At 44.1% G+C, this 18,862-nt stretch overlaps 1 protein-coding gene across 1 annotated transcript; it reads right to left on the reverse strand.

Annotated features, from left to right (window-relative positions):
* Positions 1-4,088: 4,088 nt before the first annotated feature.
* VPS11 (VPS11 core subunit of CORVET and HOPS complexes) lies at positions 4,089-14,045 on the reverse strand. The gene is made up of 16 exons (XM_007936445.2): positions 13,859-14,045; positions 13,123-13,271; positions 12,893-13,028; positions 12,198-12,361; positions 10,411-10,658; positions 9,449-9,650; positions 8,977-9,128; positions 8,170-8,356; positions 7,347-7,493; positions 7,033-7,221; positions 6,764-6,925; positions 6,413-6,552; positions 6,125-6,327; positions 5,838-6,009; positions 4,421-4,643; positions 4,089-4,253 (listed from the first exon to the last, which is right to left on the reverse strand). Exons 1-16 carry the CDS (start codon positions 14,043-14,045, stop codon positions 4,089-4,091), a joined length of 2,826 nt encoding a protein of 941 aa, XP_007934636.1.
* Between the last annotated feature and the right edge of the window lie 4,817 nt (positions 14,046-18,862).

Raw genomic sequence — 18,862 nt, forward strand, 5'->3', positions numbered from 1 at the left:
GAGTTGGGTCTTGGTTCCGTTTGCCTGTCGTCCTGCTTTGAGACCTAAGCCTACTACTTTTTCTATTTTTGTCTACCACCCATTACTGGGCTAAGACTACAGATGGCCAGTGGCTAACATGCTTCCAACAGATTTATCCACAAAGTAAACTCTGCAATTCCTTCCAGTAACCATCCAAGATGATAGTCAAGCCAAAGTTAGCCATGCCCAAGAGGATATATTAACTCAAAATCTGGGTCAGAAGTGAGTAAAATACAGTATGATCAAAGATTATTAATGGTTATCAGGGATGGGGGAGAGGGGAGTTTTTGCTTAGAGGGCGTTAAGTTTATGTTAATGGTGGTGGAATGATTTGAAAAGTTGGAAAAGGATAGGGAGAATGGTTGCACATTGAAGAATGTAATTATGCTAGTGAAATAAGTCAATCACAGGACAAATATTCTATTAGCCCACTATTGTAAAAAGTCAAAGAAAGGTTTATGTATGGAAGGAAACTTTTGTTGGTTACCAGGGAGGGAGGGGAGGGGAGGGGAGGGGAAGGAAAACTGCTAGATAAGTAAGAGACAAATACTGATTTGGGTGAAGGGAAAAGCAATATACCAAATTGAGTGTCCAACACAGTAATACTAAGAAACAGGAAGATAAAAAGAGGTGCACATAAGGTACAGACAACAAAGATAAATACTTTTACATATACAATACCGTGTTATCAGTGATAACAAAGAATCTATGGTAAAGAGATGGGTATACAGGCCAAAGGATCAGATATGTCTAGGCAAAAAGGAACATACCCATGACCATATATAAGGTCTGCAGATGATATTTCTACACATGTATTTGCATGTGCTGTAAGAATGTCCATATAACTAGAACTTAAAAAGAAAAACCAAAAACTCACTGCCATGGAGTTGATTCCAACTCATGGCAAACCCCATTGGGTTTCTAAGGCAGTAAATCTTTACTTAAGTATATTGACACATCTTCCTTCTGCAAAGCAGCTTGTGGGTTTGAACCACCAGCCTTCTGGTTAGCATTGCACCACCAGAGCTCCTGTAACTACAAAAGGGGCCAAAGTTATAACTTCTTAGGCACAGTCAACCACCCTGATGGAAAAAGTTGTTGGACCTGTGGGTTCAGAACCCTGGTCACAGGGGACATCAAGCTCAATTGCCATAACATAAACAAACAAACAAACATTGTTTTACACCCTACTTTGGTGAGTAGAGGAGCTCTGGTGGCATAGTGCCTAAGGCATTTGACTGCTAACCAGAAGGCTGGCGGTTCAAACCCACCAGCCCCTCCTCAGAAGGAAGGTTGGGCAATGTACTTCTGTAGTGATACTGCCTCAGAAACCCAAGGAGGGGTCACTATGAGTTGGATCCAACTCAACAGCAGTTAGTTTGAGTCTTTTTGGTGAGTAGTGACTGGGGTCTTAAAAGCTTACAAGCAGCCATCTAGATGCAACAATTGGTCTCTCCTTGTCCAGAGCAAAGAATGAAGAAAAACAAAGATGCATGGAAACAGTTCAAGGGACTAATGACCCATGAAAGCAGAACTAGATGGTGCCCAGCTACCACTGTCAACCACCCAGAAAGGGATCAGTGCAGGAGATCCTGGATAGAGTGGGAGAACAATGGAACAAAACACAAAATCATACAAAAGACCAGATTTACTGGTCTGATAGAGCCTGGTGAGATTCCTGAGAGTACGCCCCTAGTTAGGAGCTCTGGTAGCATAGTGTCTAAGGCACTTGACTGCTAACCAGAAGGTTGGTGGTTCAAATCCACCAGCCACTCCCTGGAAGGAAGGTGAGGCAATTCACTTCCGTAGTGGTATCACCTCGGAAACTCAAGGAGGGGTTGCTATGAGTTGGATCAGACTCCACAGCACATAACAACAACATGCCCCTAGTTACTTACCCTTCAGGCCTAGAAATGCACTACCCTGGCTTCCAGCCAATCAGTAGACAGGCATATAGGGTAAACATTTACACCTGAGAATGATCAATCATGGGAGAACAGAACAGCAGTATTTGCAGAGATAGCTCTGGGGGTGGGAATGCATAGGAAAGAAGGACAGAGGGAAGAGCTAACTATAGGGAGGAAATGGGAAGACAGCCGTTACACAGTGGAGACTGCAGTCAATCACGTGAAACAAAATGTGTAAGAGATGCTGTATGGAAAATGAATTTGCTCTGTAAACTTACCCAAATCGCAATAAAAATTTAAATATATAATCAGTGTCACAGAATTGTACATGTAGAATTTGTTGAGATATTAGACAATTTGTTATGTATATTTTCACCACAGTATAACAATCTACTTCTGTAATGATACTGCCTCGGAAACCCAAGGAGGGGTCACTATGAGTCAGGTCCGGCTTGACAGCACATAACAAACAACAGAGGGCCCTTGAACAGGTCACCATGCCCTCTAAGCTGGACTCATCTTTTACAAATAAAAGGGCTGCTCCAAAAAAGCTTACCAGTTGTTGAATAGATTCTCTCTCATGGTGACCCCATGTGTGACAGAGCAGGACTGTGCTCCTTAAGTAGATCACCAGGCCTTTCTTCCACAGCACCTCTAGGTAGACTCAAGCCCCTAACATTTCAGCTAGCAGGGAAGCACACATTAACCATCTGCACCCCCCAAGATTCTTCCAGAAAGCTTGTCATCCAGAATTCTACAGCTTTCTGTCCCTAGCTGTGGCAAAAGCAGTAAATGCTGCATTGGTGATGCTTTTCTTGGTCTGTTCAAATGTAGTTTTGCTACAGCCCTGAAGTAGCAACATTTCTATTTTTTAAATGAGGAAACTGGCTCAGAGAGTAAATTGCATGCCAAAAGACAACTATGAAGTAGCGTACCAAGATCATATTGTTGTTACAGGGAAACAAGCTTGTTACAAGTGTTTTCCATATATTAAGCCCCCATGTGCTAACCACTGTACAAAAAACTAGACACCCATTATTAGCTCCTTAGGTCTTTACAACAAGGTAGGTGTTACAACCCCTAATATCCAGATGAAGAAACAGGTTCAGAACACAGGTAAGAGTCTTAAGTCAAACAGCAGAACCAGAATTCAAACATGTCAGTTGATTCGGTTTGTACTCTTAAGCATGACAAACTGCCTCTTCTAATTATAACCAAAACCACAATGTCCACATTACTTCCTTCAATTGAACCAATCCCACAGGAACAATTTTCTGCTAGCTACTCTAACAAAAATTACACAGAGAAGCCCAGCAACACAAACTTCAGCTGACATAAAAAAGAGAAACGTTTCAATAACGTTTCATCTTGTTTATATCTCATACCAAATATTCCAAAACACTGTTGTTGGTATTGTGGTTAGGTGTCATCTTATCATAAGATGAAACATAGGTCCCTATGTACGACAGAATCAAGGCACTAACCTACTCAGTGTGAAAGCTGGCATAAGCCCAAGTTTCCCTACCAGAATCTGCCTCTTTTTGGATACTTTGTCCAGGCAACAGCCATAGAGACAGAAAGACTATAGAGCAAGAACTATCTGGGCTACCTCATTCCAGACTACCTTTGGAGCTCAATCATTAAATCTTCTGCAAGAGTTCTTCAGTAAATTGAGCTGTTCTTAGATGCCACACCCCCACCTATTACAGGAATGAGGTTGACTCTACATGATCAAGGGAAGCAGGACTTCTTTTTTAAGAAGGAAAGTGGAACTCTAGGAAGACAGAGGGAAATATATTATGCACAATTAAAAATCACTGTGAGATCCCCAGAATAAATCCTTTAACCTCAAATCATTATATTCTTTTATTTATAGACTGCAGGAGCAAGGACCCAAGCACAGCCTGGTGCTCTAGGATGGAGAATAAAGCAGCTATTGTCCATACTCAGAGGTTGCTGAGGTGCCCTTCCCCACTGGTCTAGAATGACCTACTCTGCTCAGAACAAGCAGGAAAACCAGGCTGCCACAGGAAGGAGGCAGGAAAAGGAGTTGGTTCTGCTTCAGGGCAGAGTGAGGTACTGGGCATATATGCCCACCTCCTGAGTAACAACTGTGCCTCCATCCCTGCGTCCACTATCACACCCCTTCCCACGAGCTGCTTAAGTGCCCCTCCTGGAGTGCATGAGCAGGTCCCGCTGCAGCCCAGCCTCCAGGCTTGGGGGCAGTCTGGCTGTGGGAGGGTCTGTCAGCAGAGTCAATTTGTTGAAAACACCTCGGCCAAAGTAGTCAGCAATCACAGAGAAGCTGTCATTGGAGCACTTGAGCTGCAGAGGAAGAGACAGGAGGAAGTAAGAATCTAGAAGAACTGAAGTGTTTATTTCCTAAATGCCCCCACCCCACAAACCTGAGGAGAAAAGGAAATAAGCCCTGTAGTACTCCAAAAGGGATTTCCATGGCACTGGTCAAAGTCGTCAGCCCTACTCATGCCCACCTGGTGCTGGAACTGATCGTGGAGATCTCGTTTCTGTTCCTGGGCCCGGATCATATCCATGACCTTCCGGTTTTCAGGGAGGCAGGTGGGGCAGTCAGCATCACTTTCCGAATAACTCTCAAAGCAGTGTTGGTGGAAGGAGTGGCTGCACAGGAAGTGGACTGAGGGCAACTCCAAAGCACTGTTACAGATGCTGCACTTGGTCTTCTGGAAAATCTTAGGACTACAGGCAAGGGAGACAGCCAATGAGTGGCTAACACAGAGGGCAGGGCCAAGAGCCAAGTGGAGAGAGAAGGCAGGTGGAGTCAACAAGGAGAGGTCCCTGTTAAGGAACCACTGGCCCTGCCTATCATAGCACCCAAAGGGGGTCAAGTAAGGACAAACAGCCCTAGACCTGGAGTGAGTCTCAGCCTGCTTACAGCAAGTCCAAGTAACCCAAGGGTATATTTGTTTCTCTTTCAATTTTTCAATCGCCATTAAATTGTCTTTTATGTTTTTATTCACCTGTAACCCTCGCAGTGAAGCCTTTCCTGGGCTTTTTTTTTTTTTTTTTTTTTAATTATAACACACCTGCATTCCTCACCCTATTCCCCTTTCCCAGTTAATTTTCTTCTTAGAATTTATCATCCAAACATACTACGGATTTTACTTATTTAATATGTTCACTGTCGGTCTTCCCCTTCTACAAGGTAATCTCCATGAAAGCCAGGCTTTTTGTCTCTGTTGTTCAGAACAGTGCTTAGGACATAAGAGGGGCTCAGTAAACATGTGTGGAATGAAGAAATTATTCCTCTCTAACAAATATTATACATTGTTAAGAGCAGATAAGACTTATGAGTAGGGATTAATACCTACTCTGCTACTGTCAGTTATCATTAAGTTGATCCTGACTCATAGCAACCCCATGTGCACAGAGTAGAACTGCTCCATAGGGTTTCCAAGGCTGTGACCCTTCAGGAGCAAATCTCCAGGCCTGTCTTTCAAGGTACCTCTGGGTGGGCTCTAACTGCTAACCTTACAGCTAAGAAGTCAAGTGTTTTAAGTGTTTAACCGTTTACACCACCCAGGGAGTCCTAATATCTACTATAAATACTTTTCAATTGTCCATTTTTTGCCTTTTCTAAAGCAAGTTTTTATTCCAGAACAGCCCCCAACCATAACTTAAAAGTGCACTTAGAAAAGACAAAATAAAGATATTACATAAAGAAATGCACCTGCTACAAGATAACCTCCAAAGCCCAATAAATGATGATTTACATAAAAAAGCAGTACTTGAATTTCTCCATTGAAAGAGATCTTCAAGAATGGACATAGTCAAACACATTTTAGGAATACTGTCTGTGTGAAGTATGTAATGACCTCCTATGAAGAATAAGGTTACCCTAGGGGCCCCTCCACATATCCATACACCAAGTACCTCGCCTTAAGCTCCTGAATCTCCTGGCGGATGCGGGTAGTCTCCTCTCGGTACCGCCGCACCCGGAGCTCATCCTGTGCAATCTGCTGGCTCTGCTTTTGCAGTTTTTGGACCAAGTAGTCTCTGATGACAGACAAGGTGGCTGTAGAGTTGTGGGCCAGGGTCTGCACCACTGAAATTGGGGTCCAGGAGGAAATGAGACAATATCCTCTAGACAGAGCTGAGGGGCCCCTGCCCAGAGCCCCTAATTGTCAGCAGCCTGCCACCCATTTAGTCCTCCCGAGTACCTAGAAGGGGTGGCATGAGGTTCTTGTTCTCAATATGCTTGAGCACAGCTGCCACGTACTCCTTGCAGTCCTCCTCTTTGCGGGCAAAGTAGCTGAGAGCCTGTTCCCACAGGGAGGGCTCCTGCTCTCCGTGGCGCTCACACACGGTGATCACCTGCCGGTACTGCTCATGCTGCATGTGGTAGTGCATAATCTGCTGAAACCTGGGCCAGAGCCATACCTCAGTGGCTGTACCTGGAAAGTTACTTGGATCCCTTCCCCTTGCCCTGAAAGTCCCCAAACTCTTACAGCTTTCCTTGCTCATAGAGGTAAAGGACTCCATCCTGGAAGTCATGCATCTGGCAGAGGACCAGGGCCTTGTCAAAGACATTGGAGAAGCGCCCACTCTTCAGCAGGGAAATGGCTTCTGTATGAAGCTTCTCCTTGACCTAGGAAAGGAGGAAGGTAGAGCTGCTGGACAGAGAGAAAAATCACAAATCAACTATCTCTTCCCCTCAGTCCAATTTCTTCTTCATTGAGGATCATTTAGCCCCCAAAAGTGAGGTGTTACTAGTCTTTTCCAAGGAATGCACCAGAAGGCAGCCACATGCAAGAACTGTCTTTTCTCCAGGACCTCTTATAGTTCTTGCCAGGCCTCACCTGTGGATCCTTCTCATGGGCCCAGTTCTGTAGCCGTAGCTCAAGGAGCGTGTCATAGATGCCCTGGGGTGAGTCTGGCTGTACTTCACTCATGTGCTCCAGGAAGGCTTTCAGTTCTCGTGGGTTGTTGGCAAAGATGGGGATGAACTCCTCTGAGTTGGCCTATGATGGCAAAGGAGGAGAAAGGAGATGGAGTCAGTGAATAAGCTTTGTACCCAGGGGGCCCTAAGGTGATTCTTGCTGTTCAGAAGTTCTCCCATAGGCCTTACCCTGCAGCCCAGAGCCTCCCTTTCGCCTTGGCCTTCAAGGCTGGGCCGATAATCCGTACAGAGTCCCTTCAGCAACTGTGTAGTCTGCTCTGGTATGTGGTGCATGAGGATCTTGCCATAACGCTTCATGTTGCTCTCTGCCTGCTCAAAAGGTAGCTTGCCAATGTACTGCAGGGCTTCCTGGTAATTCTGTGGAGACATAAAGGGCAGCATAAGCTCACACTCCTAGTTCACCCACTGGGAAGCACTTTCTTCATCCCAGGAAAATGCTAGAAAAAGAAGACAGCTCTGCCCTAGTCAAGGGTCCCACCTACCTTAATGTCCTCCAGTTGGATCTTCAGGTACCATTCGTGATGTGCATGATTCTCAGCCAAGTAGAGGGCATGTGAGTAATAGCCAGCCTGCCGGAGGACCTTGATGGCTGTCTCCACGTCAAAATGCACTTCACTTTCACTCTTCGTCTGCCAGGGAAACGTAAGACCAAGTCATGTGCACAGAGGTTGCAGGTGGGGAAGGGAGGAGAAACATACATCTGAGCTTAAGACCAGATCCTTAATAATAAACACCATATTAGTGATAATAATAACATCAAATGCTTACAAAGCACTTTCCACAGGTCTAGTGCTTTACATATATGACTCAGTTAATTTTCAACACACCTTTTAGAAATAGGGGCTACTGTTATTCTCATTTCTAAAGAAACTGAGGCTCAAAGACATGAAGTGACTTGACCAAGATAGTAAATGGCAGAGCCTGGATTCAAACCCAGGCAGTCTGGTTCCAGAGTCCCTGCTTTAAAACGTTATGTTATCCTGCTTCTTAGAAAGTTTCTGACTAAAAGCCAGAAATTTTCCTCTGCCTTACCTTTACAGGGATTTCTCTGGAAACAAAGAGCTTTCCCAATGCCATTTCCCTGGGATTAGGTATCATGGGAAGGCTGGCATCACAGAACCAAGGGGGATAGGAGAAACACTAGCGGGGACAGCTATTCCTCTCCCCAATTCATAGAGTAGTGGATCCTGGTCCCTGAATAAGGTAATTCCTTCCCCTGAATCTTGCTGAAGAAAGGCAAGGCCTGGGGAAGCCACCACATGCTGGGTGGGGCCTTCAAGAAACATCCTCCACCCCAATCTGCACCTTAATAAACTCTTCCAGCTTTGAACTATCCTTGAGCTTGGTATAGCAGTTGAGCAGCAGAGTGGTGTGGTCAGCATTGGCCAGGGATTGTCGGTGCAGGGTCTGCAGGTAGGCAGTCAGGTTATGGATGCGCTGGGCATCCAAAAACTTGCGGATCACATAGGATGGCTCCAACTTTCCAATGGTTCTAGGGAGACATGTGCATCGAATGTCATTGGCATTAGTGTACTCTCAAACTTTAAGGGGCAGAGGAATCACTTGCAGGTCTTGTTAAAATACAAATTCTGTTCCTGTTAGATTTTGCATTTCCAACAAACTCCCAGGTGATGTACGTGCTACTACTAGACTGTGAACCACACTGAGTAGCAACACTCCAGAGCACTGGCTTTTAAATTTGACTGCAAATAGGAATTCTAGGTCACTTGGGAAAGAGGTTAGACTAGGTCCTAAAACCCTAATCAGGGTAGAAAATTCTAAGAAACAGTACCAAGGGAAGGACGTGTGGGCTCAAGACATGAACACCTTTTTCTCTTTAAAGAACTGACCACTATGGATATTAAAATAAAGGCTAAGCTGAAGTTTAAAATAAGAGGAACTCATCAGCTGATTTGCAAACTGGTCATGTAAGCATTCCTTTTACCGATAAGGTATCTTATCCTCTCATACTGAGGAATTAAAGTTTCTGCAGAATAAAAAAAAAAAATAACTCCTGGTAGAGTTCAACTCCCTGCCCGAGCACAGGTTTTAGCCTGCCTGCCTGCCAATGCCTGTATTCAGAGCTCCATCCAAAAGCACCTCCGGACTGACCGGATATACTGCTGCACAGCCCCATCATGGTTGCCCTTGCTGTAGAGATGGTCCCCATATTGCATGAAGATCTGGGCCAGCCCATCACTGTCCAAGTGCTGGCTCTTGGCCAGGTTAATTGCCATCTCAAATAGGTTCTTCTTAAATAGCATCTAGAAGGCGGGGGAGACAGATTAGAAAATGGGTAGATGCAGTCCTGAGAAGACACTTTCCAGAATATGCACACAACACATAAGCCAGATAGCCCTGGAGTTCCAATCTAGCTAGATTCTAGACAGGTCAAAACTTCCTAGATTCCCCCAAGATCAGTTCACCTCACCTTCCCAAGCCTTTTACCTTGTAATATTACCCTAAGAGGCTGAATATGGCTGTGACCCAAAAGGGAGGAAACACCCTGGACAAAGTGACTTGGGGAGCCTGTTCCTACTCTTCTGGCTATCTGTGGCCAGCTCTGGGAACCTGGGGGCCTTGCCTCCAGTTTTGTCTGTGTGTCCTTCTCCTGCAGTGCGTGGACCCGCCCATCCCGCGTCAGCACGTACAGGGAGCCCCACTCAGCAAGCACATCTACAACATCCTCAAAGACGGTGCTATAGGCTATGAATTTGTTGCACAGGTCATAGATGTTAAGAATCTGCTTGTCGGAGCTCTGAGAGTCCCTGCTGGTAAAGTCTGACCTGTGTGGGAAAGAAAAAACACCTGTATTTGTACAACCTCTGCCTCAGTTCCCCTTATTGCCTGCCCGTTAAAACGCTGGTGGTGCCCATTCTACCCAGAACAAATCGCTGCTCTGGCCCCTCCAGCAGTTCATCCCATAGTATGCAGCAACGTGTTGGAAGTTGTAAGAAGAGAACACAGACCTAATCTTACCATCTTACCCTTTAGGATCCTATAATTAATGCAGGCAATACATTAAAATACTAAGTACGTTCAGATAACCATTCATTTAACAAATAAGCATCTAGCACCTGGTATGCCTAAGACACTGTGCCTGGTACCGAATGAAAACAAACCAACATCTGACAGGGGAGGACTTCTATCATGCTGCAGACTTGCGCCATTTCCCCTTACAGTTTGTTCTGAGAAAAAAAATTCTCTCCTGCATAACCATTACTTCCCTTGGTAGCTTGCCTCCAGTTTGTTCCCTGTTTCCTCTGCTCAATTTATTCCAACTTAAGAGTTTTTAAAAATCAATAAATAACACCCATAAACTAAGTCCAAATTCCCTGCAGTGTCCTACTACATCAGGGCTACTCAGCAAATGTCTTCTGCAAAAACATACATTTTTTTCAGTAAAAACAGAGTCTTATAATAGGGGAATCTACATAAAACCAAAGTAGTAGACTGGCAAGATCCAGGAATTATGACTTCAAAATCCAGTGAAGTCTAGGGAACAAGTCCAGCTCCCTCCCTTCCCTTTCTCTCTGGCATCCTTACTTGGGAGAAACCTTCCGATCATGTGAGACAATGACAAGGTAGCCTCTAAACCAGTGAGCAATGAGCTTATGGCCCTCAAAGGCGAAGCAGGGCCCACGTTCATCAGGTTGATACAAGTATACACACTCATCCCCGGCCACAATGAACTGCAGGTCCTGAGAAGGGTCACTTAGGGCTGAGCAGCGCAGGCCACAACCATGGGTGTCCAACTCCATACGAGGGTAGTCCTTTCCAGAAACTATGTAAGACTACAAGAAAAAAAAAAGGGGGTTAACAGGTTTCCTTTGAGGAGGAAGCATCTAAGACTTCACAAAGGGATGCCTATCTCCATACTGGCTTGCTCTTTTTCTCTTAGTACTCTTAAGATTTTTCCTAGTTGCTTGCTTTCTCCCATTCCTATCCATTTAATATAGGAGTCCCTGGGCAGTACAAACAGTTTGCTTGGCTGAAAGGTTAGAGGTTCTAGTCTACCCAGAGGTACCACAGAAGAAAGGCCTGGTGATTTATTTCTGAAAAATCCTATGGAGCACAGTTTTACTCGGACCCACTGGGAGTCACCATGAGTCAGAATCCACTTAACAGCAATTGGTTTTATATCAATTAAATACAAGCAAAGACCACATTTTCTGCTTCTGTATATATTATCATTACCTAGTACAAAAATGCTGCACATCAGGGAGATAGCTCAGGGTGCAGAAGAGTATGAAGGGATGGACACTGGGAGGAGGTAACTATGGGGAGGAAGTGGGAGGGGAGCTGCTGCATTGTAAATTTTGGTCAATGACATGAAACTAAGTATATGTGAACTGCTGTATGAAAAGTGAATTTACTCTGTAAATCTTCACCCAAATCCTAATTAAAAAAAAAAAAATGCTGCACATAAGACAAATACGATAATCTCTTACTGTTTTATCCAAAGAATTCCCGAGAGAGTGCCATGTGTACATGTTAGGTGCTGTTGAATTGATTCGACTCAGAGAGACCATGTGTACCACAGAATGAAACACTGCCCTGTCCAGCACCAGCATCACAATCACTGCAATGTTTGAGTTCATTGTTGCAGCCACCCTGTCTATCCTTCTTGTTGAGGGTCTTCCTCTTTTTCACTGACCCTCTGCTTTACCAAGCATGATGTCCTTCTCTCCAGGACTGATCCCTCCTGATAACATGCCCACAGCACATGAGACAAAGTCTCACCATTCTTTCTTCTAAAGAGCATTCTGGCTGTACTTCAGATTTGTACAAACAAATTTGCTCAATCTTCTGGCAGTCCATGATACATTCAATATTCTTTTCTGACATCATAATTAACATGCAGCAATTTTATTTAGTCGTCCTTATTAACTGCCCAGCTTTTGCAAGCATATGACATGACTAGAGATGCTATGGCTTAGGTCTGATGCACCTAAGTCCTCAAAGTGACATCTTTCCTTTTTAACACTTTTAATAGGTCTTTTGTAGCAGATTTGCCCAATGCACTATGTTGTAGGTTGTTATAAATTAGGAACACGAAGAACCAAAAACATAAAGTGACTTGTTCATCACCACTTAACTACTTACGTAAAAAATTTAGTTCCCCTTTATAATCCCAGAATTCTTCTCCTAAGTCTTAATCTTTCCCAGTCTCCAAAGTGAAGAAAAAAAGATACAAAGCAAAGAAAATGATACAAGGCTTTATGATGAAAGTTTACAACTCCTGCCTCTCCCATCAGCTCCTTACATTAGACCCCTGAACAACAAGAGAAGCCTTTCCTGCTTGCTTCTAACAGTGGAGGCCCTGATTATACCTGAACATTCTCTGTTGTCACAACAAACAAGTGAGTGGTCTTTCCTGCTTGGCGAAAGGCCAGTCCAGTGACAGGATAGTTGCCTTTGTGTAAAATCTGGGTCTTGCTATGCCTGTCCCGGGTGATGTCTCCTTTGTTCAAAGTGACACTGCCATCTGTGAAACCTGTCGGAGAGCAGGAAATAGCACTTCAGTGACCCTGAAAAGATCAGGAAGCACAAGGGGGAAAGAAAGACCACCTGAGGCACTCGTTATATGTGACAAGCCTTCGCTTCACACCAAACTTCTCCAATAAAGATCCAACTGAAGCACATGGAGATTGGTACTCACTACTCATTTTCAAAAAACAAAATTAAGTGCCTTCTCATTCTAAACTTTAAAACTAAAGAAAGTACTAAATAAAAAGCAAACTCACTGCCATTGAGTCTATTCCGACTCATAGAGACCCCCTTCTGGGTTTCCAAGGCAGCAAATCTTTACGGAAGTAATTTGCCCCATCTTCCTTCCTCAGAGTGGCTGATGGGTTTGAACCACCAACTTTCTGGTTAGCAGTCAAATGCCTTAGGCACCATGCCACCAGTGCTCCTTTCAGTACTAATTGGTCTCATGGAAACAATGAAGATGAGCTGCAGAAGCAACTCTGAAGAAAATCAATCAAAAATTTAGGAGCACTGGCTTTGCCTTCTTTCTGCTTACCAATGGCCATAAAGTTGAGATTTTCATGAACGGTCAAACAAGACACAACAGTTGGCTCTGTTCCTGGGATGGCAGGGAAGATTCGAGTGCAGAGAGGATTACCACCATCTCTCTTCTCCAGATTCCAGATCTTTACCTGTGGACACATCTCAGGAGTGTGAATGCTAGTCATCCTCCAACAAACAATTCCCAGGCTGCCAGGTCTTTCCCATTTCCTTTCTGAGACTCACCAGGGGGTTGATGCCCTCTTCATCCTCACCAACAGATGCTAGAATATTGTGCTGCTTCAGCTGGTACAGGTGTGTCACCCGTAACTTGTAGGCCTGGAAGGCGGTAAGCTGTAGGGAGCGGGGCAAGAACCAGATCTGGCCCTCCATATGTGCAGGGTGGTCAAGGAGCCTCCTTCCCAAGAAGAGAATACCTACATTTAGACCAGAACTTAGATAACAACTAAGGTTCACATAACTCTTTAAATTTTTCAAGAATTTTTCCATACACATTACATGAGTCTCCCATCTTTAAAAAAAAAAAAAAAAAGTGAGAAAGCAGGCCAGCATTTATCCGCAGCAATCTTAAGAAGAAAGCAGTAAACTAACTCCTGGTCTCACCTCCTCGTGTACAATATTGGTAGGTGAAGTAATGACCCCTTACATCTTCATCTTTTAAAGCCAACTTGTATCCATTTTTTTTTTTTTTTGGACTGATCCTTAAAATAATCTAATCAACTTGACATTTTACACGCCTCTTACAAATAAAGAAACTGAAGCACAGAGAAGGTAAATGACTTGACCAGGACTGCAGCTGGCAACAAGTTAGAGAACAGACTTAATTACGTCTCCCCACAAAAAAAGCACTGGCCCCCAGTTAAACTAAAGAGGAACGTATCACAAACCCCTCTGAGAGATTCCATCTAGCCCGATCTCTTTAAGAATCAGAGAAGAAAAGCGAGCTTCAGAGGAAGGATATCTCCAAAGACTAGGCTCCCTCGGCCTGAATCGCAGACAGTGATGCCAGGAGGGAGGCAAAGGAACTTGGAAGCAGCGGGTCCAGAGCCAGGCGCAGTCCCAGGAGCGGCTCCATCATTCCCTAGCGGCTCCTTCACCAGCTCCTTCTCGAAGAAAACAAAGCGCCGCCACTGCAGGTACGCCGCCATCTTGGCCGAAGGCCCCCGCCTCCGGGAGAGATGTCATGTGAGAGGAGTTGGCGGATCATGTGACCCGGAGGAAGCCGGGTGTCTAGGTAGCTTTCTGAGTGCGCAGGCGCTCAGGAGTTACTGCGGAGAAGGTGATGGGGTTGACAGCTTCAGCTGCTGAGGGAATGGGCAGGGAGGGATATGTTCACTCGGCCTCTCCGCCCACCACTCCCTCCGTCCTTTGGGTTGCTGTTGTTATGTGCGGTGGAGTCCGACCGGACTCATAGGAACCCCTCATTGGTTTTCCGAGGCGGTATCACAACGAAGGAGATTGCCCAACCTTCTTCCCAGGAGTGGCTGGTGGGTTGGGAATCTTACTGCTGCGCTGATGGCACCAGTGGTTAAGTTCTAGGCTGCTATCAGAATAGGTCAGAGGGTGGAACAGCTAGCTGCTCTGTGGGCAAAAGAGGTGGCTTCCGTCAAGATTTGTTGTTGTTGTTGTTGTGTGCCATCGAGTGGGACTCGACTCGTAGCGACCCCTCCTTGGGTTTCCGAGGCGGTATCACTACAGAAGTAGATTGCCCAATTTTCCTTCCGAACCCTGTGGGGCAGTTCTACTCTGTTCTGTAGGGTCGCGAGGAGTCGGCATTGATTTCACGGCAATGTTTTGTTTTTGTTTTTTCCAGCTGTATCTGCACTGGCTGAAATGTTGAAAAGCTCGACCCTTCACGTCTTTGAACATCAGACATCAGTTTCCTCCGCTGTAAAATGCGCTGGAATGTGAAATACCAAGATAAAGAATGCCATACGCGTTGCGAACTGGAAACCGCTGGACCTAAGTATGTTCCGACCTTGTAAGACTGTTTTGAAGCACAAGTGAAACAAAGTATATAGAACCGGTGTTTCAGCTGAAGGAGAGAAAAAATAAAATTATAAGTTTGTGTCCGCCACCAAACTGTCAATTTCTTAATTACTGTTTTCTTACTGTGTTCCCTTGTCAGAGTGTGCCATGTAATAAACTCGCAGAACATTTCTTAAGAAATACTGATGAGGCCGAGACTCCCAAGACCCTGGGCCTTCCCCCTTTTTTCCATAATGGGAGGTATTGGGACCTAAGCAGAAAGCGAAAAGCCTCAAGTGGTAGTTTTGAGAACTGTTATTTAACTAGCGGCACATGCCTAAAATCCTGTTGAGCTACCCTCCACTCCCAGCTCTGGCTAAACCAGCTTTGGGTACAAACAGGAGCTGTCCTCATGGACAACTGTGGGTTTACTGTTTTTATGCCACAAGGAATTACGTGTAGGAGTGAAACAGAGTTACTTTGAGTTGGCATGGACATAAGAAAAAGTGGTCTTGTGGTTAGTATTTCTGCAGTGTATTTTTGCACTCCCTCTCCCACAACTTGTGCACACACTAAAACATTTGCCAGCACCCCCAGAACTTTTTGTATTCAGAATACTATAGTCTTTATTCCCACCAGCCCCTAAATTCCTGGAGAGCAGGGGCTGTATCCTGTTTAGCATGAACTAAGCCTAACAGAGCCTGGTAGAGACTCCTGTTTGGTTGAAGGAATAACTGCCTGGAATAACTTTCTTACTTCCTCCTCTCCTCAATCTGATTGACAGGAAGGTAGAATCCATTTATCTGATGAGATAAATGAGGGGAAGAAACCGCTAGGTACACATATAGCCTGACTTCCAGCTCAGTTTTCTTTCCTGTTCTTCGCACAGGTATTGGAACTGTTTCAGGCTTCCACCCCTGGGCAGAAGCATGAGTGGGAAGTAGACTGAACTCCCTTTTACCTATTGAGCATATTCTGCACTTATTCATCAGTTTTTAGATAATACGTTAGCATGGCAGTTATTAAGACTATGAAGAATACATGTGAAAAGAAGCGATGTAAAAAAGCAAAGAGAGCTGTCAAGAGCAGAAAGAGCAGGGTCTTTGTTGTTGACTTGAGTGCTCCCCTGACTGTCCTGTGGCAGTCTGAATGTGTGAATCTGGTTCAACCTTTGCCCGGTGGATCTTCTCATTAATGATTGGACTGTTAGAGCCACTCTACTTCCAGGATGCCTCTTCAGACTTACTACTTTCAGTCCATTCCTCTGTATAACATACATGTATTGAGCACTCACTCTGCCTGAAATTGTACTGTTGCTGTTGTTAGGTGCTGTTGAGTTGGCTCCAAATCGTACTGACCCTATGTACCACAGAACAAAACACTGTTTGATCCTGCTCCAGCCTGACAATCCTTGCTATACTGAACCAATTGTTGCAGCCAAAAAAAAAGCCTCCTTGAGGGCTTTTTCCTTTTTTCATTGGCCCTCCACTTTACCAAGCATGACATCCTTTTCCAGGGAATGGTCTCTTCTGACAACATGACCAAAGTAGATGAGACAAAGTCTGGCCATTCTCGCTTCCAAGGAGCATTCTGGCTGCACTTCCTCCAGGACAGATTTGTTCATTCTTCTGGAGGTCCATGGTACTTTCAGTATTCTTCACCAACACCACAACTTGAAAGCATTAACTCTTCTTCCATCTTCCCTATTCATTGCCCAGCTTTCACATACATATGAGTTGATTAAAACACCTTGGCTTGGGTTAGGTGTACCATAGTCTTCGAAGAGACTTATTTGCTCTTCAGCACTTTAAAGAGGTATTTTGTAGCAGATTTGATACAGCATCTGATTTCTTGACTGTTGTTTCCATTAGTGTTGATTGTAGAACCAAGTAAAATGGAGTTGTACTAGCTGCCCAGAATAATAACATGAACAAGATATGGTCCTTGCTATTTAGGGAACTCAACCACTGTAAGGGACAGGTATACAAAGGACTGATAGCAGCAAACCTTGAATTTCATGTTGTGAATTATACCTAATAAAGTATTTTCAATTTTCATGGAATCGTCATAGCAACCATCTTCAGAAGAGGTATCATTATCTCTGATGAGAAAATAGAATTCTCAAAGAGGTTCAAGTGACTCTCTCTGGGCAAAAACATCAAAGTTATTTGGAAATAAGAGCCCTTCAGCCCCCTAACCTTTAATTAGGTGGTTTGCTAGCATATGAGGCTAAGCTACACTTGTCAGAACATACACCCAGATTTGTCTTTTAGTTAGTTAGACTTTATGAATCCTGAACTTGAGTGTAGTGAGGATGATAAATAGGCATACCCCACAGAAAAAATCTGTACAAATTTAGATACTACAAACTGAGAATTTAAGTTCTGAAAGTCCAAAAAGTAAAGAAGCAATTCAAGTCTTTAATTTGAAATTAAAGAGGTCACAGCTCAGAAGCAAGAGCAGTCTTGCAATGCTCTCTCCTTTCCCTTTCAGCAAACTGCTACCCATGATGTATCCTTTGGAGCAGAACAGGAACATTGTTCCAGATGCAAATGCTCACTTTCCATCAATTTTTTCTTTTCTTATCTGGCTCTCTGTCTGGGCAGAAATGATTTTTCTAGAATACTGAAGTCTTTTTTTTTTTTTTTTCTCTCTCTCTCTCTCTCTTCTCTTAGCCCCCAAAAGGGCTAGCAGTTTCTACCTTAGGAGCAAGAAAGTCATTCTAAACTCAACTCCATTGTTTTGAATGCAGAGAACCAAGACTCCACAGCTACTATGACAGTGTGAAACACAAGCAGTTAGCTGGTTAGTGAGAATGAAAACTTGACCTACAAAACTCTACCCCACTGCCCTCCAGCCGATTCCAACTCATAGTGATTCTACAGGAGAAAGTAGAACTGCCCCATAGGGTTTCCCACATTGTAAAACTATCGAAGCAGACTCATCTTTCTTCTGTGGAACAGCTGGTGGGTTTGAACCATTGATCTCTTGGTTAGCAGCCAAGTGCCTTAACCACTGCACCATCAGAGCTCCTTGACCTACAAAAAACCAAACCCACTGCCATTGAGTAGATTCTAACTCATGGCAACCCCCATTGGGTTTCCAAGGTGGTAAATCTCTATGAAAGTAGATTGCCCCACCTTCCTTCCAAGGAGCAGCTGGTGGGTTTTGAACCTCCAGTCTTCTGGTTAGCAGTCAAATGCCTTGGGCACTGCACCACCAGAGCTCCTTGGGATAAATCTTTGAAGGCAGAAATGCTTAGGAAAGAAGGACAAAGGGAAATGGTAACCACAGGGAGGAGGTGGGAGGAATGCTGTGTTACATAGTGGGGTTGCAATCCATGTCGAGAATCAATGTATAGGAACTATTGAATGGAAAACAGTTTGCTCACAGGTTTCAGTGGAAGTTCCAGCCAAGACAGACCAGGAAGAAGGGCCTGGGATCTACTTCTGAAAATTAGCCAATGAGAACCTTATGGACAGAAAACAAATTTTCTCTGTAAATTTTCACTTAAATCACAATAAAATGTTTTAAAAAAATGTGTTCTGTAAACTTTCACCCGAATCACAATAAAGGTTTTTTTTAAAAAAAGTCTGAGCTATCTATGTGATCATGAAGTTACAGAATTCAAGAATACTGAAAGCGTTTCTTCTCTTCTTGACATGTAATAACAGCCACCTCAAGTGCAAGCTGGGAAATGCTCCCAATCCTTCTTGCTGGAACTTGTCTTCTCATCTCCCCACATTGTCTTCAAATTCATATGCACCAAAGCTTTAAAAATGCATTAATATTCTAGTGTTATTAAGGATTCAGTGAGCTGTCATTCACTGCTGTTGGAGCGTGTACATTGGTAAGGAACATAATTTGATAATATATAGCAGAAGCATAAAATCAGGAAGGTACTGATGGGGTTGCCATGAGTTGGAATCCACTCCACAGCAATTAACAATACACTTTAAGTCAGCATTTACACTTCTAGGAATTTCTCCTACGTGGA

This window comes from Orycteropus afer, unplaced genomic scaffold, assembly GCF_000298275.1.
Source record: "Orycteropus afer afer isolate SDZICR_OR568_19922 unplaced genomic scaffold, OryAfe1.0 scaffold00036, whole genome shotgun sequence".
NCBI lineage: Eukaryota > Metazoa > Chordata > Mammalia > Tubulidentata > Orycteropodidae > Orycteropus > Orycteropus afer.

What these genes read in the sequence shown, in the direction of transcription:
- VPS11 (XM_007936445.2), bottom strand. Translation starts at nt 14,045, where the DNA reads ATGGCGGCGTACCTGCAGTGGCGGCGCTTTGTTTTCTTCGAGAAGGAG. An exon ending in CCCATGAGAAGGATCCACAG is followed by an intron (nt 6,553 to 6,763) that starts GTGAGGCCTGGC and finishes CTCCTTTCCTAG; the next exon opens with GTCAAGGAGAAGCTTCATAC. An exon ending in ATTCAGGAGCTTAAGGCGAG is followed by an intron (nt 4,644 to 5,837) that starts GTACTTGGTGTA and finishes CCTTGCCTGTAG; the next exon opens with TCCTAAGATTTTCCAGAAGA.